Below are 27,894 nucleotides of genomic sequence, written 5' to 3' on the forward strand. Positions count from 1 at the left end.
ACTGATGTTCACTGCGGCCTGGTAACTGCTCAGTGCTGCCAGGTAACTGCTCACTGCTGCCTGGTAACTGCTTGCTGAGCACACAGTTCAACTGTCTGTGGAAAAGAGATCTTAATCAGACACAGGTGTTTTATTATATTCTCCTGTTTACTCATCAGATTTCCCTACCTTGTGCAAACAGGAAAGATGGTCAGTGAGAGGCAAATAATTCTGGATTGCATGTAAATTTCATGCAAATTGTGTGCAGATTTTAAGGCCTCTTTTCCTCAAACTGTTGAGCTGTGTGCTCAGCAAGCAGTTACCAGGCAGAAGTAAGCAGTTATCATGCAGCAACAAGCAGTTACCAGGCAGCAGTGAGCAGTTGTGAGAGTTTGAGAGGCATTTCACTGCCTATCAACAGTTCGTGGAAAAGAGGCCTAACTGGGCCAGTCAGTTGCACCAGGAAGTGAACCTGATTGGACAAATTTCAAGCTACGTCTTTACATAAATTCTGCTTGCAAGCCAAACCTGTTTACATCTTATTGCCCATTTCCAGCAATGAGCCCAAATACACAAGACAGGGTCACACTTGGGAAAAATGCATGCATTTTGGGCAGCACGGTGGCGTAGTGGTTAGCGCTCTTGCCTTGCAGAGCTGGGTCCCCAGTTCGAATCCCAGCCAGGTCAACATCTGCAAGGAGTTTGTATGTTCTCCCCGTGTCTGTGTGGGTTTCCTCCGGGCACTCTGGTTTCCTCCTACACCCCAAAAACATACCGATACGTTAATCCCCCCCCCCTAAAATTGGCCCTACACTATGACACATACACTACACGATACATACATAGACATAGGACTATGGTGGGGATTAGATTGTGAGCTCCTCTGAGGGACAGTTAGTGACAAGACAATATATTCTGTACAGCGCTGCGTAATATGTTGGCGCTATATAAATATTTAAATGCAAAAATGCACATAATGTATCTCTATGGGGCCACTGCATTTGTGTGTTTTTGCAGTGCGCTTTCTTTGCATTCAGTACTTGCACTTCTTTATCGCATGGGTTTATGAACAATATGACATTTGCTAATAATGCATTCAAATGGTACAGAACGCATTAAAAATGCATCGAAAAATGCAAACACATTTAAAACCGCACAAACGCAGCAGCAGAAAAACCCATACGTTTGTTATTCTGCAAGTGTGACCCTGCCTAACGCCTGGTATACAGTTTCAAATATGATTGTACATCAAATATGATTTATACATCAAGCGACTTGGCAGCCGATCAACCATCTTATTCCGAATATCATAATCGGAAAAAAATCGGTGCCGCCAAGTGCATGCACAACCGACAATGCAACCAATTTCGGGATGAGATTGGTTGCATTATTTGGTCAGACATGCTGGAAGATGTCGGACCATCATGGTCGGTTGCGTGTGTGGAGGTATCGGCAAACAATATCGGGACAAATGACGAAACTCCCAGTGCTGTTTATGTATGTATATTATGTACAGTATGTGTATGTGCATTTATACATTACCTGTCCTGTGTCGCGTTACCCGTCCTCTTTCGAAACCACCACTGTTCCCATAACATTGCTGACGCATAGCACACTGGCACCCGTGTGACATCACTGCGACACAGGACAGGACAGGTAATGTATAAATATTCGGCTCGCATATGCACAGTATGGATACACCCAACCTCGGCGGTAGTCTGAAACCTGAGTACTTCTGACAACCTCAGGAACTGCCCATATGCGAGTCTGGGCTCATGCATCCACAGTATGGATACACCCAACCTCGGAGGTAGTCTGAGACCTGAGTACTTCTAGCAACCTGCGGGAACTGCGCATATTCGAGTCTGGGCTCATGCATCCACAGTATGGATACACCCAACCTCGGAGGTAGTCTGAGACCTGAGTACTTCTGGCAACCTTCGGGAACTGCCCATATGTGAGTCTGGGCTCATGCATCCACAGTATGGATACACCCAACCTCGGAGGTAGTCTGAGACCTGAGTACTTCTGGCAACCTCGGGAACTGCCCACATGCGAGTCTGGGCTCATGTATCCACAGTATGAATACCTCGGAGGTACTCACAGTATGGATACCTCAGAGGTACTCTGAGACCTGAGTACTTCTGGCAAGCTTCAGGAACTGCCCACATGCAAGTCCGGGCTCATTCATCCACAGCATGGATAAACCCATCTTCAGAAGTACTCTGGGATTTGAGTACTTCCGGCAAGCTTTGAAACTATTTGGGGACTGAGAAACCCCATGACTGATGCTGGGCTGGAGTAATGTGGGCATCTCTGTTCTCTCCCAGATGGTGGCTTTGCTTGGGAAGGTGTGCCTGGTGACAGGGGCCAGCTCTGGGATTGGGGCCGGCACTGCTTTTCTCTTCTCCCGCCTTGACGCCCGACTTGCTCTGAATGGAAGAAACCTGGAGAAGCTGCAAGAGACGGCACAGCGCTGCGAGGAGGCCTCAGGCAAGAAGGTAGGGTCTGACTTTAACCCGGTTTCCATAGACATTTAAAAATGCTGTGAATATATGTGGAGGCCCAGCAGTGAACGGGTCAGTGGTGTAAGTTTTGACAGCAGTTTGTTAGTGTGTAGCCATGGGCATGGATAGAAGTGAAAAAAGAGGGATGAGAATTTTTTTTTACTTAAAGAGGAGCTGTTAGGTATAAGGTCTCAGAGAAAAAAAACCACATATCAGTAGCTAAATATTGGCTGTACTTACATTACATATGCATTTCACTGTCCACGTTTGGATTTCATAGAATTTTTATATAGTATTTGCAGGGATTGATTCTCCTGACAGCTCATGGCAGGTTCCATGTTTGACTGTCTTGTATGAAGCCAATTGTGACGTAATATCCTCCCTTACCCTGCTTCCTGATGATTCGACTCTCAAAAAAGATCTGGATCAAAGATCCTAATTGTTCATGATCCAGACAACACTAATGTGCAGTGAATATTAATTAGTCATGTGGCTAGGAACAATAGCGGACTCGTGCAGTATACTCTAATGGAACATGTGCACTGTGAACAGCACATTGATTTTTCAGTGCTGTGAGTTAGGTTGCAAGTTACAAGCTGCTGTAACATGAGCCTGTAACTTCCCACTGTGAAAGCAGCCTTAGGGCTGGAACCCACAGGAGCGCTTTTGGCAGCGTTTTGGCAGCACTGCGATACGCTAGCAGTTTGCCAAAACGCTGGGCTAATGTTAATGGATGGGGCAACTTCCACAGGAGCGTTTGCGTTTCTCAGAAACGCAAACGCAGGACGTGCAGCATTTTGGGAGCGTTAGCGCTTCAATGTAAAGTATTGAACCGCTAGCGGAAACGCTCAGCAAAACCTAAACTGAGCGGTTTTGCTAGCGTTTTGCGGTTCAGCACACTGTAACAAAATGAAAAATAATTCACAGGACCAATCAGGATAAAAACGCAAAACGCTAGGCACCCGCTGGGGAAAAAAATACAATGTTGCAAAACACAACCAAAAACACGCATGAATCCGCTTGCAAACCGCTCAGACAAAACGCTAGCGGTTGCGTTTTGCGTTTGCGGTTTTCAGTGGGTTCCAGGCCTTAGGGTGGGATAGGGAAATGAAGGGGAGGACCAAGGGAGTGCAGTAGGGAGAAGAAGCCGACCCAGCATGCTCTGCAGTATCTGTTATGCGGCCTGCCGGCCTCCTTAGGAGCTTGGGAATAAAGAGGATTGCTATTCAGCAAACATCAAAGTAAGAGAGATTTTTAACTTCAGTATTGCCTTTTTGGCTTCCTTCTAAACTGTTTAACACAGGAGAATAGAGGTTTAAATTAGCTTTTGCAGCCTGACAGTTACTCTTTAAGTAAAAAAGAAAACAGTGCATAAACCCGCACCCAAACACCATTAGCCCGTTGTCTCCAATGCAGGCTTTTAAAATCCAAGGATTGTTAAGATCATCCACATGAGTCACCGCTCGCTGAGCAATACCAACCCAAAGAGTCCATAATATTTTGGGACAATCTCAAAAAGGGAACAAGAATTCCTCTACCCACTTCGAAATTTACCCTTATCCAATAAAAGGATGCTGAGATCAATCCCACCTCATGATATGGGAGGTTACTGCTGGTGTAGGCCTTGATGGTAGCCTTATGCTGCAATCTGGTATGATAAAGAGACCCGATGTCCACCTCTTCCAAGCTAAATAGACAAAAGGGTAACTTTTAACCCCCTACCTATTTATAATAAAGTGTAAAATAAACACATCTTTCTTCTTCTTTTTTACTTGTGCTTTCCTATTTTCATTTGCCTCCTTTTCACTTCCTCTTAAAGAGACTCTGAAGCGAGAATAAATCTCGCTTCAGAGCTTATAGCCCCTGCTAAAACGCCGCTATCCCACGGCTAAATGGGGGTCCCTTCACCCCCAAACCCACCCCTGCAAAATCTACGACCAACTTGGTCGTAGATTTTGCTCCTCCTGGAGGCAGAGCTAACGGCCGCAGCCCTGCCTCCAGTCGCGTCTATCAGCGGCGCATCACCGCCTCTCCCTCGCCCCTCTCAGTGAAGGAAGACTGAGAGGGGCGGGGGAGAAGTGGAGATACGCGTCTGATAGACGCGCGTGGGGCAGGGCTGCGGCGGTTAGCCCTGCCCCAATGCGGAAGCGCTCCCCCGCTGTACGGAGGGGATTTGGGGGTGAAGGGACCCCCGTTAAAGAGACTCTGTAACAAATTTGTCAGCCTTAGTTCTTCTATCCTATAAGTTCCTATGCCTGTTCTTATCTGCTCTGGCTTACTGCAGTCTTTCCTAACTGCACTGTCTCTGTAATAAATCAATGTATCTTTCCTCTGTCCTGTTTGTGGGCTAAGGCTTGATTGTGTGGAATGTGCAGGGCTGCTTGTGATTGGTAGAAGCGATACACACCCTCTGCAGGCCCCCTGCACACTGTGAATGACTCACACACTATGCTTAGCTGAGCCTATTAGAAGCTGGTTAGTTTGTTTGTAAACACTGCCTAAAACTGTTAATTACAAGCCAGGATTGCAGCAGAGAGTGGCAGAAACAGCACAGAGGGGCCCAGGAGAAAATAATGAATAGAATGGTATGCTTTTTATTGTAAGAATATTAGAGTACAGATTCTCTTTAAGCTGCGGGATAGCGGCGTTTTAGCAGGGGCACACATGCCCCTGCTATATATATGAGCTGAAGCGAGATTTATTCTCGCTTCAGACTCTCTTTAATCCATCAATACAGGCCCATATGCAATTCACTTTTTCTCCTGGGAGATAATTTTTCATCTTATATTTAAAATAACTCTCTAACACATTTCAACTGAAAAAGTAACAAAAATTAAGTGAAAAAGTACTACTAAAATAATTGTATTTATTTATTTATAAAATAATTTATTTAAAAGTATTTTATCGCTTTTTGGTGGCTTAAAAGGCATTTTATTGACAAGTTTAAAAATATCACCTGGGAGAAAACTTAGAAAGAGAAAGTTAAATGCAAATGGGCCTATACCCTTATGTTCTGTAGACTTCCATTTTCTAATATCATTTTTATCTGTAAAGTAAACTGTTTTGATCTTTTGTTCTTTTAGGCTGCTTTCACAGTGGGACGTTACAGGCGCACGTTAGAGCAGCCTGTAACGCAGCCCAACTCACAGTCATGAAAAATCAACGGGCTGTTCACAGTGCCCAAGTTGCGTTACAGTGTAACGATGCACGTTCTGGGAAAGTGCAGCATGCAGTACGTTCTATGCGGCTTTAGCCACATTAGACTGTGTGCACATGCTCAGTAATGTTTTTTTTTTATATATATGCTGCCGGAGAGGAGGTGGGGAGAGTCCGCTAATGTAGCCAGGCACATGGCTACTTAATATTCACTGCACTTGCAGTGTTGTCTTCCTGGAGCGGTCGCTGATTGGCTGTCGCATCACGTGGTCCCGCCAGCCAATCAGCGCCACGGAGACCACGCGGCTCACTCTGGCGTCCTCCTCCAACACACCACCAGGCGTTGCGTTAGGGGCACGTTATGCGACCATAATGTCCCCTAAAACGCAACGTCCTGGTGGGAAAGAGGCCTAACTCTTTTTAGGAACCCTGAAGGAGCCCAATAGAATCCACAAATATTTTGTGTATTATGATAAAAACCATAGGTGGAGCAGATTAGAGATGGCCCAAACGGTTCTCCCGCGAACGGTTCCAGGCGAACTTTAGGTGGTTCGCGTTCGCCAGTGAAGGCGAACTTTTGCGAAAGTTCGGTTCGCCACCACAATGCTCCATTAGAGTCAACTTTGACCCTCTACATCACAGTCAGCAGGCACATTGTAGCCAATCAGGCTACACTCACTCCTAGAGCCCCACCCTGCGTTATAAAAGGCAAGGTTCTCCGGCTGTTTTACTCACTCGTCTGCCTACAGTAATTAGTTAAGGGACAGCTGCTGACAGACTCTGCTAGGGAAAGCTTAGTTAGGCTGTTGTAGGCTTGTTAGCTTGCTCTTTGTTATACCTTATATAGCACCCCACAATAGCTTCTCCCTCCTCCTCCGGAGGATCTTGTCTTCCAGGGATGTGTAGGATGTCAAAAGCACGGTAACATACCTTGGCCAGGAATCAAACCCAGGTCAACTGCTTGGAGGGCAGCTATGCTCACCACTATACTACCAACACTACAGGCTGAATCCAGCCTAGTTGGCCTGGGAAGGATGAAAAGCTAGGTGGCCATGCAACCATTCCTGCTAACCTAAAGCTTACTTGTGTCTTACAACTACCAAATCCAATGCTCCAATATGGGGAAGCTTCTCTGTTTGCTGTTTTTTTGTTTGTTTTTTAAGTGTGGTGTCACAGTTCACTCATCTCTTCAACTACATGGCCTGGGAAGGATGAAAAGCTAGGTGGCTATGCAACCATTCCTGCTAGGGATGGTCGCTGGATTCCGTCCGTGGAATTAAAAATTCTGTGATTCCGGACGGAATTTGGTGATTGCTATACCACTATGGCGGAATTTCCACGGAAAAATGTGGAATGCCGCAGAATTCTATGGAATGCAATTTGTTTTTCCTCACCAAACGAATTCCTGCCTAAAAATAGGTATTTCTGCTCGACAGACTTCCTTATCCTCCTCCCCTCCCCATAATTTTTTCTAATTTTTCAAGTTCGCCTCCCCATTGAAGTCTATGGCAGTTCGCAAAAGTTCGCGCGAACCGAACTTTTGCGGTAGGTTGGCGAACCTAAAATCAGAGGTTCGGGCCATCTAGAGCAGATATCAGAATAAATCCAGTGTATGCATGCTGTCTCATCTTCTGTATTTCCTTCTCTATTATCTGAAACTAATTCTGATGTGGTCTATCCATCTCACAGCCCCTCTTGGTCCCTGGAGATCTGACAGATGAAGCTGTAGTCCAACAAATAGTAAAGAAGACTGTAGAACATTATGGACAACTGGATGTGCTAGTAAACAACAGTGGCATGTTGTCCATAGGGACCTTGGAGAACACCACACTGCAGGATTATGACCGTTTAATGAACACTAATGTACGGTAAGGAGAAGGGCACATCTAAACTTAGAGGAGGCTTGCAATGTGCACTGGTCAGTCACAACTTCTAAAACCCCTGACAAATAGTTAATAACTTTAATTAATGTATCTTGTTACAATGGCACCTCTAAAATGAGTGGGTGGAATATTGTAGGTGGTAAAGGAATAGTCACTTCATGAAAGTCATTAATATTCTGGTTACGAACTAGGAAACTGGTCAAGCCTCAGGATCTGAGCAACTTTAATAGAAGCCAAATTGTGATGACTAAATCACTGGGTTTCCAAAATATTAAAATGGGATTATACTCACAAAACTAAAATTCTAATTACTACCATTAGGTACATAAAAGAACATTTGAAAACATTCCCAATCATTTCCTGTATGTAAAAACATGTATTGTCGCTGCAGAAAGCAGTACAGGCTTCCAGACCTCTGGCTAATTGGAAAATGTGATAATTGTTGGCAAGAACCTCTCTGCATGTGTCTTCACTCTGCCCCTCTCTTTTTCTGCTGATTCGGCTGTTGCCAGGGCCTGTCTATTCAGCAGAAGGATGAAGGAGAGGGCAGTGTGAAGACACAGACAGAGAGTGTCTCCTAGCTGGCAATAATTACATTTGCTAATTGACTAGAGATAGGCAAGTCTGTACTGCTCTCTGCAGTGAAAGTAAACATTTTTACATACAGGGAATGCTTTTAAATGTTCTATGCACCTTTACAATACTAACTAAAATTTTAGTTTTGGGAGTAGAGTCCCACTTTAAATCTTGGGGAAGGGAAGAAGGTATCCCCAGCATATAGCAATTAGTACCTGCCAGAAGTGGCCCAAGGAAGGACAACCCAATGATCTTATTCTGCCTTGGTAAAGAGATCCAGGCCCATATGCAATTATATTTTTCTCATAGGAGATAATTTTTCATCTTCTCTTCAAAATAACTTTTCAGCACTTTGTAATTGAAAAATATACAAAAATGTAATCTCAGAATAATTTTTAGCATTGTGTTGCTTGCTGGTGGTTTAAAGGGCATTTTATTGACATGCTGTGAAAATATTACCAAGGAGAAAACTCAGGTGAAAAATGTGAATTGCATATTGCCTTCAGATTGCCCATGCTGACCACTGCTAAAAACACCTACAAAATGCATGCAAACTTCAGAACTGGCCCATCAAACAATGTGGCCTGATCTAATGAACCACATAATTTTTACCTCTGATTTCTCAGAGTTGAATCTTAATCTGAACAAATATCTGCGGAACAACATGTCTGAATCATGGAGACCCTACCTCCCACCTAGACATATAAGGATCTTTCTGCAAGTGTCTTGGTGCAAAACAAATTTAGAGGTCTTGCGGAGGCCATGCCTCAATGGGTCAAAACTATTTTGGTAGCAGAAGATGGACAGTCACTATGGCAATGGATCCCAGAGTGACCCCACAGGCAAGGTAAGAAAGCCCAAAGACACCATACTGGATGACCCTGAAATAAATACCAAATGAGGGCTGTACATCTTGAGGCAATAATAATTACAATGGAACAGAAAAATTGCTAAATACTGATATGCAGCTTTCTTCTGAACATAAAATGGATATGGACTCAATGGCAAATTCAAAACCACAAATTGCCATACAGCTGCCAATGAATTGAAAAACCGTCTGTTTGATTTTGTTTTTATTATTTGCTCAAAAGAGTTTATTTTTACTATTGGGCAAAAATGTGCAAATTTGTTAATCTTTATTAACAGTTAGCAAAATTACTTGTGTTAAAGAACATCACAGTCCGAAGTCCTTTTTTTTCTTCTGTCTTTATCACCATATCACCACAAGATGGCGACTCATCACAAGAAAACTCATTTGCTATTATACAGTACATTGATCAGGGGTGATCCAGGAGTTCATAGGCAATCATAAGAAGAGTAAAGTTAAGGTGGCCATACACTTATAGAATTGCAGCAGATTTGACCATCAGATAGATTTCTGTCAGATGCCTGTCAGGTCAAATCTGATAGGAATGTATCTGATGTGTGCCACACACTAGGAACAGATTTCAGAATGAAATACATTGGTACAGAGCAGGGACAAGGTCCTCCAGCACCCAAGGCTGAGACACCAAAGTGCGCCCCTCCATCCCTCCCACCCCAGCCGTCACACACTGATTGCTATTAGACTAAGAGGCACCACAGGGCCCACAACCTCCCCAACACCTTAATATCTAGTTATCTGGCTTGCAGTCACTGCTATGTATCCCCTTTCCTTATTTCTTTCTGCTTCAAACACAATTAGGAATGACAGCTGAATGAATTCTGCGCCCCTCTTACACTGCGCCCTGAGGCTGGAGCCTCTCCAGCCTATGCCTCGGCCCGGCCCTGCATTGGTAGTAGTACAATGTAGTACTTTGCAATACAAGCAAAAAATATTGTGAAATTTTGACTTGATATACTATACAAGCAAAAAAAAAAATATCCATGTGTCACATCATCACAACTGAGCCGGCGGTTCTTCTCTCCTTGGCACTGCAGGATTGTACTTAATCTGAGTGTAGGGACTGTACAATGTCACATTTCCATGAAATCGCCAAAAGTAAGTGTCATTGGATAAGTTCCTTGGTAAAGCTTCTCCCCTAAAAAATGCTGGGGTGAGCCCAACAGATGGCAATGATGCTGTTAGTTATACCTAGTAACATTTTTATTTTATACTATTTTACTATAACTGTTTTTGGATCGTGGAACGAATCAGCTGAGTTTCCATTAATTCTTATGGGGAAATTCGCTTTGACATAAGAGTGCTTTGGATTACAAGCATGTTTCTGGAATGAATAATGCTTGCAAACCAAGGTTCCACTGTATTTGTGAGTCATTTTATGAAGAAAAAATGAGGATTTTTCATGAATCTGTTGTTTTTTTCCCTTTCTGCATGAGGCTGAATATCTGTAAAAGTATGCCTTTTGGGCATGGCTCAGGTCATTTCATAGATGGCATGTCTGTGGAATTTACGGCAGGGCTACAGATAGCCACTAGGCATGAGGTTATAGTTAGGCAGTCCATAAGGACGGGAGAGTAAGGCTCAGTTCTCATTTGCCCTTTTCAATGGAACCGGCCATACGGATCCGGCCATCTGGATCCGGTGAAAACGGTCCATTTTACAGCCAGTGTGTTGTAAAACGCTTGTTTTCATTGGTTCTTATTGCGGTGCAAAACCTTCCGTTTCCATTCCGCTGAGCAAAACGGTTTGGGAGATTAGGGCCTGAAGCATTTTTTGTGCGGTTCCGTTGGCAAAAGTTAATGTGAAGCGGGCCTTACAGTGGGGCACAGAATAGCCAAGAGGAGGCAGGCCTACAGAAGGTGCACCCCTCCACCTCTGTGGAGTTAATGTGGCTATCAGGAAGTAACATTGCTTCACAGAGGAAGTTTTAAAGAGAGGTGAGGGCGGACGCCACTAAGATGCCTAACCCAGGAAATGCATGAGGGAGGGCCCAACATAAAACCCTATGTGGAAAACTTTCCTACTGGCACGTGATTGCAATTTTTTGTATAACATTTATTGCTTTTAACTGTATCATGCTGTGAGGGGTTCTTTCTCATGAGATGAAAAGTAAGGAGGATTTAAGAGTGTGAGGAGATTAAGAAGTTTTCCACAGGACTGAGCGTCTCTTAAGATCCAAACGTCTAATGGTCCCTTCCTGTTTTTTTTAATTATTTTTATATTTTAGTTTTAGAAGCGGAATATACACTCAGGCTAAGTGATTAACCATTTGAGGACCACGGTCTGAAACCCCCTAGTGACCAGGCTATTTTTTTAAATTAAGGCCACTGCAGCTTAAAGGGCTCGCTGCAGGGCCGCACAACTCAGCACACATGTGATTTCCCCCCCATCCTTTTCTGCCCACCAACAGAGCTCTCTGTTGGTGGGCTATGATCGCTCCCAGGATGTTTATTTTTATTTTTTTATAAATATTTATGTCTTCATTTTTTTTTTTTTTTAAATAACATTTTTGTTTTGATTTTGTATTCCTCTCTCCCCCCGCCAGCCAATCAGTGCGATCGGCTGTCATAGGCTTCAGCCTATGACAGCAGATCATTTCCCTGCCGCCCAGGGGGACAGCCGCCACACGGCTGTCCCTAGTACAGCGCTGCCATAGATTGCAGCACTGTACCGAGTAAATAGATGGCGGTTTAACCATCTAACAGTCTCCTAGCAGCGATGGCCGCTGGGAGACTGATGGCGGACTGAAGCTCCGTCATTCAAGCGGAGAAGTGTGCGCAGCGGCATGCGCAATCTCCTGCAAAACACGCCCCCAGTACTGCACGCCAATCGGCGTTAGGCGGTCCTGGGGCTGCCGCCGCGTTCACGGCAATTGGCGTGGAGTGGTCGTTAAGTAGTTAAAACGCTCAGGGAGAGGGAATGGGTGCAGCAGTAAAATAACTCCCCCATTTGTTTTTTCTGTAGGTCCCTCCTTCACCTATCTCAGCTGTGCATACCTCATCTTGTCAAGACCAAAGGAAACATTGTTAATGTGTCCAGCGTTGTGGGCATGAGATCGGTGAGTGAGACTTAGTCTGCCATTGTGGAGTACAGTTCTTTTCCTTACTAAAACAGGGTAAGATATTTTCAAGTATTCAGCTTTTTTGAGCAAAAAGTAGATTTGGTAATGCATAACTGTGCCATAAATAAAGTATGTCTTATGATTACTGTGAAGCTGGAGCTCTCCCGTAGCCTCACTTGGGATGATGGATATTTTTCCTTTTGGAAGAATTGTAGGGAGAGGGGTAATATAGGGGGGGAGGTTCAAGCACTAGTTCAGAGCACCTGACAAGTACTGATGCACGAAACGCGTAGGTAGGTCCTATGTGCACTAGTAGGAGGAGTCTGGTGGTGGCAGTGTGGAGAAAGGAGCAAGGAGGATACGAGCGGAGGCGAATGCTAGAGCGCTGATCCAGAGCAGCACACTGGGGAGAGACCATTCTAATATTCTGAGCTTTGTGTCTAGCCACAAGTTTGTAAGTGTTTTAACCAGTTAACATTTTGAATAAACTGTATTATGCTATGAGAAGCATTATGTGTTTTTGCATGAGGGGAAAGTGAGGATGAGAACTGCTGGAGAATAACTAGGCTGCATATACATCCAGCCCCTGTAATAAGGGCTGTCAGTGAGCATACGGAGCCCATGTAGTAAATGCTGAAGGTTGCCAATAGGTGAAGGAGACCTCTATCTGGCCCCTGCTGTAAGGGCTGTTGCTGAATGGGCAGAGTGAGAGCTGTAGGTGGTAGGAGGGTGCCTAAACCCTCAAGGCAATCACGGACCTTTGTTGTGAGGGTCTGCTGGCCGTAATTCATCTATGACAAAAACCCTGCTCCCTCCTCAGCAAAGCCGGCATGGCATTATTTTTCTGAAGTCTTCTAAAGCTCTGTGGCCACCCCCACCTGCCTGCCGTGGCCCTGCCCAGCCCATCAGTTGTGGCCTAATTGGTAGCTGCTGAGCAGAGCTGGGACAAGGTCCTCCAGCACCCAAGGCTGAGACAGCAAAGTGCGCCCCTCCATCCCTCCCACCCCAACCGTCACACACTGATTGCTATTAGACTAAGAGGGCCACAGGGCCCACAACCTCCCCAACACCTTAATATCTAGTTATCTGGCTTGCAGTCACTGCTATCTAGCCCCTTTTTTTATTTCTTTCTGCTTCAAACACAATTAGGAATGACAGCTGAATGAATTCTGCGCCCCTTCCTACACTGCGCCCTGAGGCTGGAGCCTCTCCAGCCTATGCCTCGGCCCGGCCCTGCTGCTGAGCTAGGGGCAACGCATGGCAAGCAGGTGGGTGGAAGAAGACTTCAGGAAACATGGCTGCGGCTGTCTTACTGCTGGAGGGGGTGGAGTTTCTATCATAAATGAATTACGGGTGAGCAGGTGAGAGACTGACCCTACCACCCGCCAATCCTTGCAGCAACAATAGAAAGCATTTCATTGCACAGGCTCTCTGTTATACGCTGGAAGTACTCTTTAACATTTGAAATTAAGAAATATACCAATTTAAAGGATGGAAATAAAGTTTTGAATCAATTATACTTTTTTCCAAGTGTAAATTACAATTTGCATTTTTCTGCACATCAATCATAATAGAAAGACAAATAAGGATACAGCAGGGGTAGAAACAGGGACTGTCCCTCTGAAAAAGAGATAGTTGGGAGCTATTGTAAGGATAGTCTTGTGTAACAGTCTATATTCTCCTCATTTCTTCTCCAGATACCAGGAGCTTTGGCCTATTGCATCTCCAAATCCGCAGTAGATCACCTGACAAGATGTGTCTCCCTTGGTAAGCATGCTGTGGCCTAAGATAAAAATAACAATACACTTCAAGGCTGCACATACATTGCACAAGTGTGCCCATAAAAAAGATTACCTACCTGTTGTAAGAAGCACGTATCTTTCCTGGCACTTGTTGCAAAGGGATATGTGTATAAAAGCTCAGCGGTTAGATCTGGCATTGGGGTATTTCGGCACTGGATCTGTGTTTGGTTAAAGTGTATCAGACATTAAAATAAAGAAAAATTTGATGCTTACCCAGGGTTTCCTACAGCCCCATAAGTACCGCCGAGTCCCTTGCTGTCCTCTTGCGGAGGTCGGGACATGCGCAGAAGGACGCGACTTAGCCAGTTACCGGAGCTGATTGCCGCTGAACAGAGACACGCGGGAAAACGGTGAGGGACTCCAGTGTGCTTATGGGTCTGGAGGAAGCCCAGGGTAAGTATCAAATCTTTCTTTTTTAATGTCTCTGGTTTTCTTTAAAGGCGTTCCATACCTTTACGGCATTAAAAAAGCCAAACCATAATAATATAGTTTGTGTTGGTAACAGTGTCTTTGATGCACACTTTGAATGAATGATCACCATTACCATACCACCATGCTTAATTCTTCACTGAGCTTTTTTTTTTTAATGTAAACATCGATCTTCAGAATAATTATATTGAGAAAATCATGATTGACTGACTTAAAATGCTAGAGCTGCAGCTACTAGGGTGCACTCTATAGGCAATTCTAGTGTTATGGAGTCTTGCCCAAGGTCTCCTTACTGAATGCTGGCTTACTTGAACAGGAAGAGCCAAGATTTGAACCCTGGTCTCCTGTGTCAGAAGTGGAACCCTTAAAGCGGAACTGAAGATCCTAAAAAACCAAACCGTTTCACTTACCTGGGTCTTCCCCAAGCCCCCAACAGCCGCCCTGTCCCAAGCTGGTCCTCTACGATCCTTCGTTCTCCCACCATCAGTTTTGTAACCGTCGACATGTAAGTTGACAGCAACTGTGTCTGGGTGCCCCGGGCTACGCGTAGCTTTCTTTACGCTCCCGCCAGGTATAACGTCCTGCGCTATTAGCACTAGTAGCGCAGGACGCTATAGCAGGTAAAGTTAGCTACGCGTAGCCTGGGGCATGCAGGCACAGTTGCCGTCGACTTACAAGTCGACGTTAACGAAACTAGCTGGCGGTGGGAGAATGGAGGATCATGGAGGACCAGCGCGGAACTGGACGGCTGCTGGGGGCTTGGGGAAGCCCCAGGTAAGTGAAACGCTTTGTTTTTTTTTTAGGATTTTCAGTTCCGCTTTAAGGTTAGGTTCCAGAGGTGGTAATAAGTAGTAGAGTATAAATTACTTATTTTTGAATGTGGGGTATATATGTGTGTATATATCATTTTCTGGTGGGGTCGGGTTTATTTGCTACTACTAGACAAGGATATTTTATTTTTGTGCAGGGGTGAAAGAGTTATGTTGGGGGGTTGGTAGGACATTGTACTCTATATTTGAGAGTTCTGGGTTAGGGGTGGGAGGGCTTAGTAAAATAATAAACTTTTGGCAGCTCTTAGTATACTGTACTGTATTGTACTGATAGCTCCAGCACTAAAATGATACAGAACCATTGCAGCTAAATTCACATTTTCATTCTTGTTTTTAAACAAAACACATTGCCAAGTCGGATTATATTTTCTAAAAACTTAGCTGAGAATTAGTGTTCAGAATTCAGTAGTCTCCTTTTTGTTTTACCGTTAAATATAGTGTATCACCATAGTAAATTTTAGTGGATTTAAAGGAATACTGTAGGGGTATCGGGGAAATGAGTTGAACTTACCTGGGGCTTCTAATGGTCCCCCGCAGACATCCTGTGCCTGCGCAGCCACTCACCGATGCTCCGGCCCCGCCTCCGGTTCACTTCTGGAATTTCAGACTTTAAAGTCTGAAAACCACTGCGCCTACGTTGCCGTGTCCTCGTTCTGCTGATGTCACCAGGAGCGTACTGCGCAGACACAGACCATACTGGGCTTGTGATATGCACTCCTGGTGACGTCAGTGGGAGGGAGGACACGGCAACGCAGGCACAGTGGTTTTCCGACTTTGAAGTCTGAAATTCCAGAAGTGAACCAGAGGCGGGCCGGAGCATCGGTGAGTGGCTGCGCGGGCACAGGATGTCTGCGGGGGACCATTAGAAGCCCCGGGTAAGTTCAACTCATTTTCCCCGACCCCTACAGTATTCCTTTAACACGTACACAGCAAGGGCTGTTAAAAATATATTTGTTCAGGAAATAAACAATAAAAAGAGGTTTATATAGATTTGATGATTAGAAGGAAAAATATATATTCCCCCAGGCAGGTGAAATATACTAACCTTCATTCTTGTGTCTGTCTTCCAGAGCTGGGCGGTAAGCAGGTTCGGGTCAATGCTGTCTGGTGAGTCTCTAGAACCATATTATTAGCTGCACCATTTAGCAAACTGAGACAATAGACAAAAGGCCCATATGCAATTCACTTCTTCTCCTGAATTTTCTCCTAGATGATAATTTTTGACTCTGCAATAAAATACCCTTTAAGCCACCAGCAAGCAAACAAATACTCAAAATAATTTTGAGAGTACTTTTTCATCTACTTTTCGGTTCTTTTTCCAAGTGATAAAAAAAGTTATTTTAAATCTAAGATGAACAATAATCTCCTAGGAGAAAACTCAGGAGAAAAAGTCAATTACAAATGGCCCATGGGCCCTTATTCAATTCCCCTTTTCTCCTGAGCTTTCTCCTAGGACATACTTTTTCATCTTCAATTTAAAATATTTTTTTTAGCAGTTTTCAATGGAAAAAGTATCAAAAAGAAGGTGAAATAGTACTATCAAAATTATTTTGATTATTTGTTTGCTTGCTGGTGGTTTAACCAGCTCCCAACCACCTAACCCAGATTGGCGGTCGGAGCATGGCTCTCTGGGGACCGCCTAACGCCGACTGGCATCAAAGTGCGACGGGCAGGATTCTCTCACTCGTGTGTTGCCTGCGGATAAACAGAGCTGGGATCCGTCGCCAGCTGCGATCGGAGCTGGCAGGCTGAAATAAAGGGAAAAAACACAATAAACAATGTACAGGGGACAGCCTTGTCACTTAACTGTCCCTCCCAATGGCTCACAACCTGATCCTATACATTGGGGGATGGGGATATTGACTAAAAATATCACCTAGGAGAAAACTCAGGAGAAAAAAGTTTACTGCATATGGGCCTTGGGCTCTTAGAACCTCCCTCCCCCAATATGTGTTATTACTGACCAGTTGACATACGTTGTTCTCTTGCAGCCCAGGGCTGATCATCACAGAGCTGCAGAAACGGGCTGGTTTGAATGAAGAGCAGTACCAGAAGGTGGGTTGGATGGAGGATGGTCCTTGTTTATGATTGGTGAAACGGGGACCTCGTCTTTCTGCTTATGGTATATTTGTTGTGAGTGAGTGAGAGGCAGGACATTTCTGAAGCTTGGGTGCCACTGCAGAAAGGCATGGGACGCCATAGGCAGCTGGACTGGGGAGGGGGGAGGGATGGGGGCAAGTGGCTTTGTGAGGGGTGGGGGAGGCTTACCCAAAGTGTTCACCCAGTCAGTGGCGTAGCTAAGAAGCTGTGGGCCCCGGTGCAAGTTTTACATGGGGCCCCCCAAGTGCTATATACATAACAATTAATACGGCTCACCAAAACCAATCAAGGACAGCCACAGTGTCAGAGGTGCAATAAGGACATGGGGAGCAGTGTATTAATAATACCTAATATTCAAAGCATCTCTAGATGTGATTATTATCAGGACAGGATCAATAAAGAGCTAATACTGTGGTTGAGGGAGGGCCCCTCTGGCCCATTGGCCCTGATGCAATTGCAACCTCTGCACCCCCTATTGCTATGCCACTGCACCCCGTGATTTCTAGTTATGCCCCTGGATGTGGAGTTGGTCATCCCTGCTGTATTCAGAGTTTTCACTTAGAAGATTATCTTTCATTGTCTCTTTAAAATAACTTTGCAATTGAAAAAGCACCAAAAAGTAGGTGGGAAAGTACTATCAAAAGGGTTGGCATCCTGCGTTTACATATTAGCTGTGTCTGCTGAGGACTGCTGAAATTCTGTGCTGACATAGCTGAGAGATCAAATTACACTTGTGACTACTTGAAGAGGAGGGGGGATTAGACAGGCTCTTCTCTCTAAAAACACACAGGGTGCATCTCTGTCTGTTTCCCCTGTGTCCTGTGCAAGATTTCAGGTCCTCTTTAATCAAATAGGGGCTAATGTATTTTGTAGATATGATAAGTGAACGTCCTCCATGAGTAAAGTTAGGAGAAAGTTTATTGAATCAGGGCTAAAGAGGGGAAACTTGGATGATGGGGCAAGGGCCATGTGAGACCAGCTGGTAATGGTGCTTATGTGACAAATGATAATGTATAATGGACAGCTCACACTCTAGTGTATTCCTCTTCCAGATGCTGGAGAGTGCACAGCGCTCACATGCCCTGGGACGTGTGGGAACCGTGGAGGAAGTGGCCCAAGCCATCGCATTCTTGGCGTCCGATGCTGCCTCGTTCATCACCGGGGTCACTCTGCCAGTGGATGGGGGCCGCCATGCCATGAGCCCGTAGTGGATCTGTTGTTATGACAATAAAATAGATTGTCCGATCAAGAACGTTTCATCTCCATTATATGTAATAATAATAATATTTGTAAAGTGTCGTCGCCCCCCCCCCCCCATGGGACTTAAAGCACCTACATATCAGAGTTGCAGGTGCAGCATGGGGAGGTGCTACAAGGGAAAAAGGTTTGTATTCACAAATGTCAGACAGGCCACTTTGGACTCACATCTAGGGTTCGAGAAAGTCCAGAAGCTGGTTAGCTAACCGTTAGCACACCCTTTGCAAGTTCAAGCTATTTGTTCGGCAGTGCATGTGTCAAACACGAAATGACAATTGTTTCGGGGGCCACGCAGGGTCCCCTTCATCAGAAAAGTGCAAACATCACAAACAATCCACCATTGTGTCCTGCTCAATTAAATACAATGCAACAGGACAACCCATGTCAAGTGCTGCCGCATTTGTGCATGAAAAAGACCAGGACCGGGATCTTCCAGGGGGTCCCCGAGAGCACTGGAAGGGGCGAGGAGGACCCAGGGAGCTTCTACAGCAGGGCCGGATTTACCAGAAGGCAGTGTAGGCATGTGCTTACAGGCGCCTGATGATGGAAAGGCAGCTCGCTCCCCTCCTCAAGTGCCTCCCTCCTATCTTACATATGCAGAGTCACGAGCAGAGTGTAAATGAGAGATTACTCACCCGGGTCTTTCTTTTATTAACGACTCCCAATGACTTTAAAGAGAACTCGGGGTGAAAGGGATATGGAGGCTGACATGTTTGTTTCCTTTTAAAAAATGCACACTGCCTGGCTATCCGGCTGGTCCTTTGCCTCTAATACGTTAAAGGAACTCTAAAGCCTTGGGGGAAAAAAAGCATTTTACCATATTTTTCACCTTATAAGATGTACTTTTTCCCTCCCAAAAGTGGAGGAATAAAGCCCATGCAGTTTTTGGATTGATATCAAAAAATGTGCCTACATGTTTACACGTTCTCAACACAGAAATGCATATAAAAGGAGCGTTTTTTGGTGCGTCTTATAAGGTGAAAAATACAGCAACTTACATGGGGCTTCTTGTAACCCCCTGCAGTTCATGTGTCGCGTCAGCAGTGGTGACCCCCTAAAAGCTTGCCGGCCACGCACCTCCTTGTCGTGTCTCTGTGCATGGCAGCGGTCTGTGCATGCTCAGTATGGGGTAATCGCTTCCACGCATGCTCAGAATGCTCCCGGTAACAGGAACACAATCAGGATGGGCGCAACAGTAGGCCATGCAGGTGCAGTAGCGACACTAGATGGCGCAGGCACAGGATGACTGTAGGGGGCTGCAAGAAGCCCCGGATAAGTTAAACTGTTTTTTCTTTTTCTGTTGTTTTTTTTTTTTTTTTTTTACAAAAGGGCCACTCCAGCAAAAAAAGTAAGCAGTTACAAACTGACAGAATCAGTAGGATTTGGACTAGTCTATCTCCTCATGGGAGATACTCAGGATTTTCTTTGTTTTCAACAGCATTTCCTGAATGTCTGAAAACCACTGCGCCTACGTTGCCATGTCCTCGCTCCCGCTGATGTCACTAGAAGGGTACTGCGCATGCCCAGTATGGTCTGTGTCTGCGCAGTGCGCTCCTGGTGACAGCAGCGGGAGCGAGGACACGGCAACACAGGCGCAGTGGTTTTCAGACTTTAAAGTCTGAAATTCTAGGAGTGAACCAGAGGCGGGGCCGGAGCACCGGTGAGTGGCTGCGCGGGCACAGGATGTCTGCGAGGGACCAGTAGAAGCCCTGGGTAAGTTCAACTCATTTTCCCCCGACCCCCCCTACAGTATTCCTTTAGGCTGGTTTCACAGTGGGACGTTACAGGCGCACGTTAGAGCAGCCTGTAACGCACCCCACCGTACAGCAATGAAAAATCAATGGGCTGTTCACAGTGCCCACGTTGCGTTACAGTGTAACGCTGCGCCATAATATAACGTACTGCATGCAGTAGTTTGTAGGCGGCAGAGCCGCGTTAGACTGTTTGCACATGCTCAGTAACGTTGGGGAGGAGCGGAGAGAGGCCGGGCACATGGCTAATTAATATTCACTGCACTCAGTGACGTGCAGTGTTTATTTCCTGGAGAGGCCGCTCTGTACGGCGATTGGCCGGCGGGACCATGTGATGCCGCATGCGTCCAAGAGTGCACATCATGGCATCACGGACGCCAGAGTGAGCTGCACAACGCAGCTCACTCTGACGTCCAAAGCAGAGAGCACCAGGCGTTGCGTTAGGGGCACGTTGTGCGACCATAACGTCCCCTAAAACGCAACATCCTGGTGTGAAACCAGCCTTTAGGAAAACAAGCAGAGGTCTTTCTTCACTTACATTATCTTTTGCCATGGAACTGAAAGCAACACTAATAAAGGACACAGGACACCCCAGGCTGGCATTTTATGACCGTGGCCATCTTTATTGTTTAACTTATTAAAATAGTTGAGGTCCATAAATGACTCAATAAAAGATAACTTTATTATAAACAAACATAAAACAACTCATCATATGATCCACCACTACGGTTCGGACCACCTAAAACGAAAACAACTCCAGAAGGACCCCAACATAAAAATCGTCCACACCTTCCGGGCGTGATATCGACCAGTAAAGATTTGACCACAACAAAATCTGCTTATCGCACAGGGAATGGCGGGCGCAGTGTTCACCCAGCCCGCTTCTGGAACAAAGGCAGCTCAGCCTGCCGACGGACCTACTTCTATACATCTTAGTTGTCTGCTATTGGCTGCTGCAACAATGTTTGACCCCAGCAACACCTGGCAGAATTCTCCTCACACCTGTGCCGACCAATTAGCACCCACCTCACAATACCACCTTTATGCAGTAATTCCTTGACCAATCAGCATCCCCTCTACCTCACAGAGGGACAATCAAACAACCCGCCATACTTTTAGCTCAGGTTGCCACAATTCTCATGTATGGCCTATAATTATTCATTGCGGCCATACTCATTCCATCACTTCTGAACTAAAGGACATACCAGCCGAGCAGCCCATGTATCTTGTAGGGAAACATCTGTAGTAACTGACTTACAGTATCTATGCATCATGTTTATGTTAGCCCCCTTCATCCCCCACTTGTAAGGCTGTAAACTGCAGTAAATCCAGCCATGCTGCTCTTCCTGACAGCGTCAATAGAAGTCAATAGCCTCACGCGGGAAACGCTTGACCGTTCGTTCCAGTGGCGTAGCTACAAACCTCTGGGCCCCGATGCGGAATCTGGATGTGCCCCCCCCCCCCCCCCGGCAACAACAGCCCCCCCTCCCCCGGCAACACCCGACGGATGCACACACATATCAAAATCCCTATAGCCAGCTATAGGTACCCCCAGTATAGGTAGTCAGGCATAGGTAAGCCAGTATAGTTGCCCCCGGTATAGGTGAGATAGGCAGGCGCCGCCGGTATAAGTTAGATAGATAGGTGCCCCCAGTACAGGTTAGCTAGGTGGGTGCCTCTAATATAGGTAGCCAGAATAGTTGCCCCCAGCATAGGTTAGATAGGTAGGTGCCCCCAGTATAGGTTAGTTAGGTAGGTGCCTCCAATATAGGTAGCCAGTTTAGTTGCCACCTGTATAGGCTAGCTAGGTGCCCCCAATACAGGTTAGATAAGTAAGTGCCCCCAGTATAGGTTAGATAGGTAGGTGCCCCCAGTATAAATTAGATTAGGTCGGTGCCCCCCAGTATAGGTTAGATTAGGTAGGTGCCCCCCAGTATAGGTTAGATTAGGTAGCTGCCCCCCAGGATAGATTAGGTAGCTGCCCCCAGGATAGATTAGGTAGGTGCCCCCCAGTATAGGTTAGATTAGGTAGCTGCCCCCCAGGATAGATTAGGTAGCTTCCCCCCAGGATAGATTAGGTAGCTGCCCCCCAGGATAGATTAGGTAGCTGCCCCCCAGGATTAGGTTAGATTAGGTAGCTGCCCCCCAGGATAGATTAGGTAGCTGCCCCCCAGGATAGATTAGGTAGCTGCCCCCAGGATAGATTAGGTAGGTGCCCCCCAGTATAGGTTAGATTAGGTAGCTGCCCCCCAGGATAGATTAGGTAGCTTCCCCCCAGGATAGATTAGGTAGCTGCCCCCCAGGATAGATTAGGTAGCTGCCCCCCAGGATAGATTAGGTAGGTGCCCCCCAGTATAGGTTAGATTAGGTAGGTGCCCCCCAGTATAGGTTAGATTAGGTAGCTGCCCCCCAGGATAGATTAGGTTGCTGCCCCCCAGGATAGATTAGGTAGCTGCCCCCCAGGATAGATTAGGTAGCTGCCCCCCAGGATAGATTAGCTAGCTGCCCCCCAGGATTAGGTAGCTGCCCCCCAGGATAGATTAGGTAGCTGCCCCCAGGATAGATTAGGTAGGTGCCCCCCAGTATAGGTTAGATTAGGTAGCTGCCCCCCAGGATAGATTAGGTAGCTGCCCCCCAGGATAGATTAGGTAGGTGCCCCCCAGTATAGGTTAGATTAGGTAGGTGCCCCCCAGAATAGATTAGGTAGGTGCCCCCCAGGATAGATTAGGTAGCTGCCCCCCAGGATAGATTAGGTAGCTGCCCCCCAGGATTAGGTTAGATTAGGTAGCTGCCCCCCAGGATAGATTAGGTAGGTGCCCCCCAGTATAGGTTAGATTAGGTAGGTGCCCCCCAGGATAGATTAGGTAGCTGCCCCCCAGGATAGATTAGGTAGCTGCCCCCCAGGATAGGGCAGGTAGGTAGGTGCCCCGTCCCCATAATGGAGGGGGGGCCGCGGGGAGGGCAGCCCGACCTCTCCCTCCCTTCCTCTCCCCGGGCCCCCCCCCCCCCCCCAGATGCAGAGTGAGCGGTTCACGGAAGCGCTGTAAGCAGAACTCACCTCCGTCCCTGGTTCCAATCGCCGCTGATCTCCTCTCTGGCTGGCTCTGCATAGATGCTTACACACGCAGCTTCCTGTTTAGCCGGAAGCTGCGTGTGTAACAACATCTATGCAGAGCCAGCCAGAGAGGAGATCAGCGGCGAGTGGAACGCAGGGAGGTGAGTTCTGCCTACAGCGCTTCCGTGAGCCGCTCACTCTGCATCTGAGGGGGGGGGGGGGGCCCGGGGAGAGGAAGGGAGGGAGAGGTCGGGCTGCCCTCCCCGCGGCTGCGGCTCCCCCCTACCAGCGCGCACGGGCCGCATGGCCCTCCAAACGGAGATGGGCCCCCCGGGCCCCTCCCCCGCCTCCTCAGGAGCCGGGCCCGGTCGCCAAGGCGACCGCTGCGACCACGGGCCCTACGCCCTTGGTTCGTTCGCATTTTACTTTTGTGTTCTTCCACACATACATCTCACAGCTTTCTGCTTTATCCCACACAACGCTCACATTGCATACAGTACATGCTGCCGCAAACACGCAAACGATTACATAAAAACGTTAGTGGAAAAAGCGAACGCAAAAGCCTACGGAGACCTGGAAAGCGCAGGGGAAAATGACCCTGCAAGTGTATTCCCTACCATAATAATGTGTTCACTGCCCAAAAGACTTGTGTAACAATGACCCCTTCGGAACTAAATAGAAAAGTTAACTAACTGCTTGTTCGTTTTGCTGCCTATTAATAAAGCAGGAAAAAAAAAAAAAACTAGAGCGGGCAACAGCCGAGCAAACATGGCAGCACAGCAGCAGGAGCAAGTGAGCAGCGACCGTATGTAACGATATACTGTATGTGTGTGATATATAACTGTGCGAGATTGCATATACTCTACTGCAATGTATACACACAACAGCCTCATTATCCCTGTGCTCTGCTGTATATGGTATATACTGCACAGTGTGTGTGATAGGACAGGCGCCAACAAGAGCTAATTCATAGCTGAATAATCACTATAGGCTGCGCTTTCAAAAGGGAAAAGTACTAAGACAGGCTTATAATTCAACTTCCTCCTTTATTTTTTGGTAGGAGCTGAACTGAAATTTAGCACAGGGCTAAGGCTAGTTACACACCAGGACGTTACGCTTAGGGGACGTTATAGGGCACATAACGTGCCCCTAATGCAATGCCTGGTGCTCTCTGGTGTGGACGTCGGAGCGAGCCGCGTTGTGCAGCTCACTCTGGCGTCCGTGATGCGCACTCTTGGACGCATGCGGCATCACATGGTCCCGCCCGGCCAATCGCCGCACAGAGCGGCCGCTCCAGGAAGTAAACACTGCACGTCACTGAGTGCAGTGAATATTAATTAGCCATGTGCCCGGCCGCTCTCCCCTCCTCCCCAACATGACTGAGCATGTGCAAACAGTCTAACGCGGCTTAGCCGCGTAGAACGCACAGCATGCAGCACTTTGCTGCGTTACAATGTAACGCAACGTGGGCAGTGTGAACAGCCCACTTGTGTTACATTGCTGTGCATTGGGGGAGCGTTACAGGCTGCACTAACGTGCGCCTGTAACGTCCCTGTGTGCAAGAAGCCTAAAGGTGGGTACACACGTCAGATAAAAGTCTTTGGAAAATGAAAGATCACAGACCAATTTTACCCCCTTCCATGTAGTATGAGAGCCATACCTACACAGTCTATTCTATGGAGCTGAACTCTCCATCAGATAAAAATCTTTGCAAGATGCTGCACACAAAGATACTGTACACATTCAACAGATCAGTATCTGCAAAAGATCAGTTCCTGCAAAAGATCCTTTCCTGCAAAAGATCCTTTCCTGCAAAATGCATTCATAGGCTATGATATCTGCAGATCTCATACACACCTTGTTTAACGGACAATTATCTGCAGATCAGATCCACCAGAATGGATCTTCAGTTCGGCAGATAATTGTCTGATCTGCAGATGATGGTCCATTAAACAAGGTGTGTATGAGATCTGCAGATATCATAGGCTTTGAATGCATTTTGCAGGAATGGATTTTTGGCAGGAACAGATCTTTTGCAGATACTGATCTTTTGTGTCTGTACAGCATCTGTGTGTGCAGCATCTTGCAAAGATTTCTGTCTGATGAGGAGTTCAGCTCCATAGAAAAGACTGTGTATAGTATGGATCTCATACTACATGGAAGGGGGTAAGATTGGTCTGTGATCTTTAATTTTTCAAAGACTATGGTCTGATGTGTGTATGAGCCTTAAGTGAGTTTATAAAGCTAATCACTGATTATGCAACAGCTGACTCAGGCTGCATGCGGATTTTCACGCAAATTTTCATGCGAATTCGCATGGATGACGATGTATGCGAATTTAACCATGGCAGTGCTGGTGTGCTTTTCCATTGTTTCTATGCAAATTCGCATGCGAATTCACATGAAAATTCGCATACCCAAACCTCATGCGAATTTCCTATTAAATACATTGTATGTGATTCGCATAGCGGTATGTGGTATGCGAATTCTGATGGCTCTGCCATGCAAATTTTTTTCTGCACAGAAAAACGCAAAGGAATCCTGACAAGTGGAAACAGTCCCATTCACTTGTATTGCTATGCGAATTTGCATGCGGAAAACGCATGCGAATTCGCGATAGTGGAAATGGGCCCTCATTATTTGTTATTATTTAGTACCGATATAGCATCTTACCGGCATCTTCCACAGCGCACATTAATGCCAGAGTACATGATCTGCTGCATGCTTGTTCAGGGTCTATGGCTAAAAGTATTAGGCTAGGTGCACACTTAGCAGAAACGCTAGCGTTCCGGAAAATGCTGCGTTTTTGCCATTAATGGGCTAATGCCGCTAAATAAGTCTATGAGCCGCATGAAAAAACGCATATGAAAAACGCAAAAATGCATTTTGTATTTCCTTTTGAAACATGCATTTTTGAAAACGTTGGTTTTGTTGCATAGTGTTCAAATGCATGCATCAAAAACGCACATAATGAAAGTCAATGGGAACGCAATGTACTGCGTTCCGTTTTTTCATGCGTTTTTATATGCGTTTAAAAAAAATGTTTTCTGATGTATTTCCGCTTCTTGTTGTCTTCTTAATGTTTTTTCGTAAAACACAATTCAAAAATGCATGGAAAATGCATACAATACTCATATGCATTTTATATATGCGAACCGCAAATGCGTAAAAAGGCTAGAAAAAGAAATATTGTCTGTAACCTAAACTAATGTCCAGCCCTGCATAATATGTTGGCGCTTTATAAATACAATAAATAAATAAAACGCATATGTGAGAAAAAAAAACGCAAATGCAAAAGCACAAACAAAAAAAAAACAAAACACTAAAATCGCACCCACACACACCAAGAAAAACAAAAACGCACATGACAGAAAACGCGACCTTTCACGCTCTGTTATGCGTGCACCCAGCCTTAGAGACAGAGGATCAGCAGCACTGCCAGGCAACTGGAAATAAATATGACAGTCTCCATATCACTCTCAGGCCCAGTGCACACAGAGCGGTTTTTGAAGCGATCCGCAAACTGCTTCCACCTTGGAAAACGCTTGGCTAATGTATCTAAAAGGGATGGTGCACACCAGCGGTTTGAGGTTTTTAGCAAACCGCAAACGTGGGTCCTGCAGCACTTTTGCGGTTTGCAGAAGCGTTTCTGCCTCAATATAAAGTATAGGGAAAGCTCAAACCACTCTGGAAAACGCCAGATCAGAGCGGTTTTCCAGGCGTTTTTGGTTACAGGAGCTGTTCAGTAACAGCTTTTACTGTAACAATATTTGCAATCTGCTACACAAAAACACTCCAAAAACCGATAGGCATGTTTAGAAAACGTCTCTAAGGCCCCATTCACACTAGAGCGTTTTCCCGCGATTTCGGCAAAACGCTCAAACGCTAGCGCTTTTTAAAAGTGATGAAACCCTATGGGCCCGTTACTTGGGCGATTTGCGCTAATCGCCGCAAATCGTCCAAAAACGGGCTAAAACGCCAAACGCAAACGCGTAGCCTGCACCATTTTCAGGCGATTTCCCGGCGATCGCATTTCAGTGCTATAGAAGCACAAATCGCGATTGCGCCAAAATTGCAGCACTTGTTCAGTGATTTTTCTGCGTGAAATCGCAGAAAAATCACTCCTGCAAAACACTGCCAAAAATTGCCGGTGTTTTGAAAACGCAGGTGTGAATAGAACCTAAACTTGCCTAGAATCGCTCTGAAATCTGCTTCAAAAACCTCTAGCGTTTTGCAGATCTGCTAGCGGTTTTGGTTTGCGCTAGGCCTTACCTCTCACAAGTGTCGTTTCAGTACCACAACAAATATAGAGATAGAGGGGGCGGATTGCTGAGGAAAAAGTAAATATCTCTCATGATATGAAAAATGTCTCTGCCTGGACACGTTTCAGAACTGGAAGAGTTAACAATGTGCTTGTGTGTTTGCCTTCTGTCAATAAAGTTTTATGGAAAAAAAAAAGCCTGGAGTGGACTTCAGCCAAGCAAACATGGCAGCACAGCAGGAGCAAGTGAGCAGCGAGCGTGTGTAACGATATACGTGTGTGATGTGTAATAGTGTGCGAGTCTGCATATACTCTGCTGCAATGTACAGACACAGCAGCCTCATTACCCCTGTGCTCTGCTGTA

At 46.0% G+C, this 27,894-nt stretch overlaps 2 protein-coding genes and 1 long non-coding RNA gene across 5 annotated transcripts in view; 2 read left to right on the forward strand and 1 right to left on the reverse strand.

Annotated features, from left to right (window-relative positions):
- The window catches only part of LOC137524324 (3-oxoacyl-[acyl-carrier-protein] reductase FabG-like), a 34,631-nt gene extending 16,173 nt beyond the window's left edge, over positions 1-18,458 (forward strand). The window contains exons 1-8 of one of the 2 annotated variants that reach the window (XM_068244056.1): positions 103-125; positions 2,310-2,480; positions 7,332-7,510; positions 11,949-12,042; positions 13,743-13,812; positions 16,177-16,213; positions 17,098-17,161; positions 18,259-18,458. In XM_068244056.1, the coding sequence (XP_068100157.1) occupies positions 2,310-2,480; positions 7,332-7,510; positions 11,949-12,042; positions 13,743-13,812; positions 16,177-16,213; positions 17,098-17,161; positions 18,259-18,414 (771 nt within the window). In that variant the 5' untranslated portion in view covers positions 103-125 and the 3' untranslated portion in view covers positions 18,415-18,458. Of the gene's footprint in view, positions 1-102; positions 126-2,309; positions 2,481-7,331; positions 7,511-11,948; positions 12,043-13,742; positions 13,813-16,176; positions 16,214-17,097; positions 17,162-18,258 lie in introns of those variants that run through there. The other variant, XM_068244055.1, reaches the window with a different exon arrangement.
- On the reverse strand, positions 13,637-27,771 carry LOC137524325 (uncharacterized). Its single transcript, XR_011022657.1, has 3 exons — positions 27,542-27,771; positions 18,236-18,419; positions 13,637-13,828 (listed from the first exon to the last, which is right to left on the reverse strand). It is a non-coding gene; the product is annotated as an uncharacterized lncRNA (long non-coding RNA).
- Positions 24,028-27,894, forward strand: part of LOC137524322 (3-oxoacyl-[acyl-carrier-protein] reductase FabG-like) — a 60,886-nt gene continuing 57,019 nt past the window's right edge. The window contains exon 1 of one of the 2 annotated variants that reach the window (XM_068244053.1): positions 24,028-24,061. In XM_068244053.1, coding sequence (XP_068100154.1) covers positions 24,038-24,061 — 24 coding nt within the window. In that variant the 5' untranslated portion in view covers positions 24,028-24,037. Of the gene's footprint in view, positions 24,062-27,733; positions 27,777-27,894 lie in introns of those variants that run through there. The other variant, XM_068244054.1, reaches the window with a different exon arrangement.

The sequence above is a fragment of the Hyperolius riggenbachi genome, chromosome 7, assembly GCF_040937935.1.
Source record: "Hyperolius riggenbachi isolate aHypRig1 chromosome 7, aHypRig1.pri, whole genome shotgun sequence".
In the NCBI taxonomy this organism is placed as follows: domain Eukaryota; kingdom Metazoa; phylum Chordata; class Amphibia; order Anura; family Hyperoliidae; genus Hyperolius; species Hyperolius riggenbachi.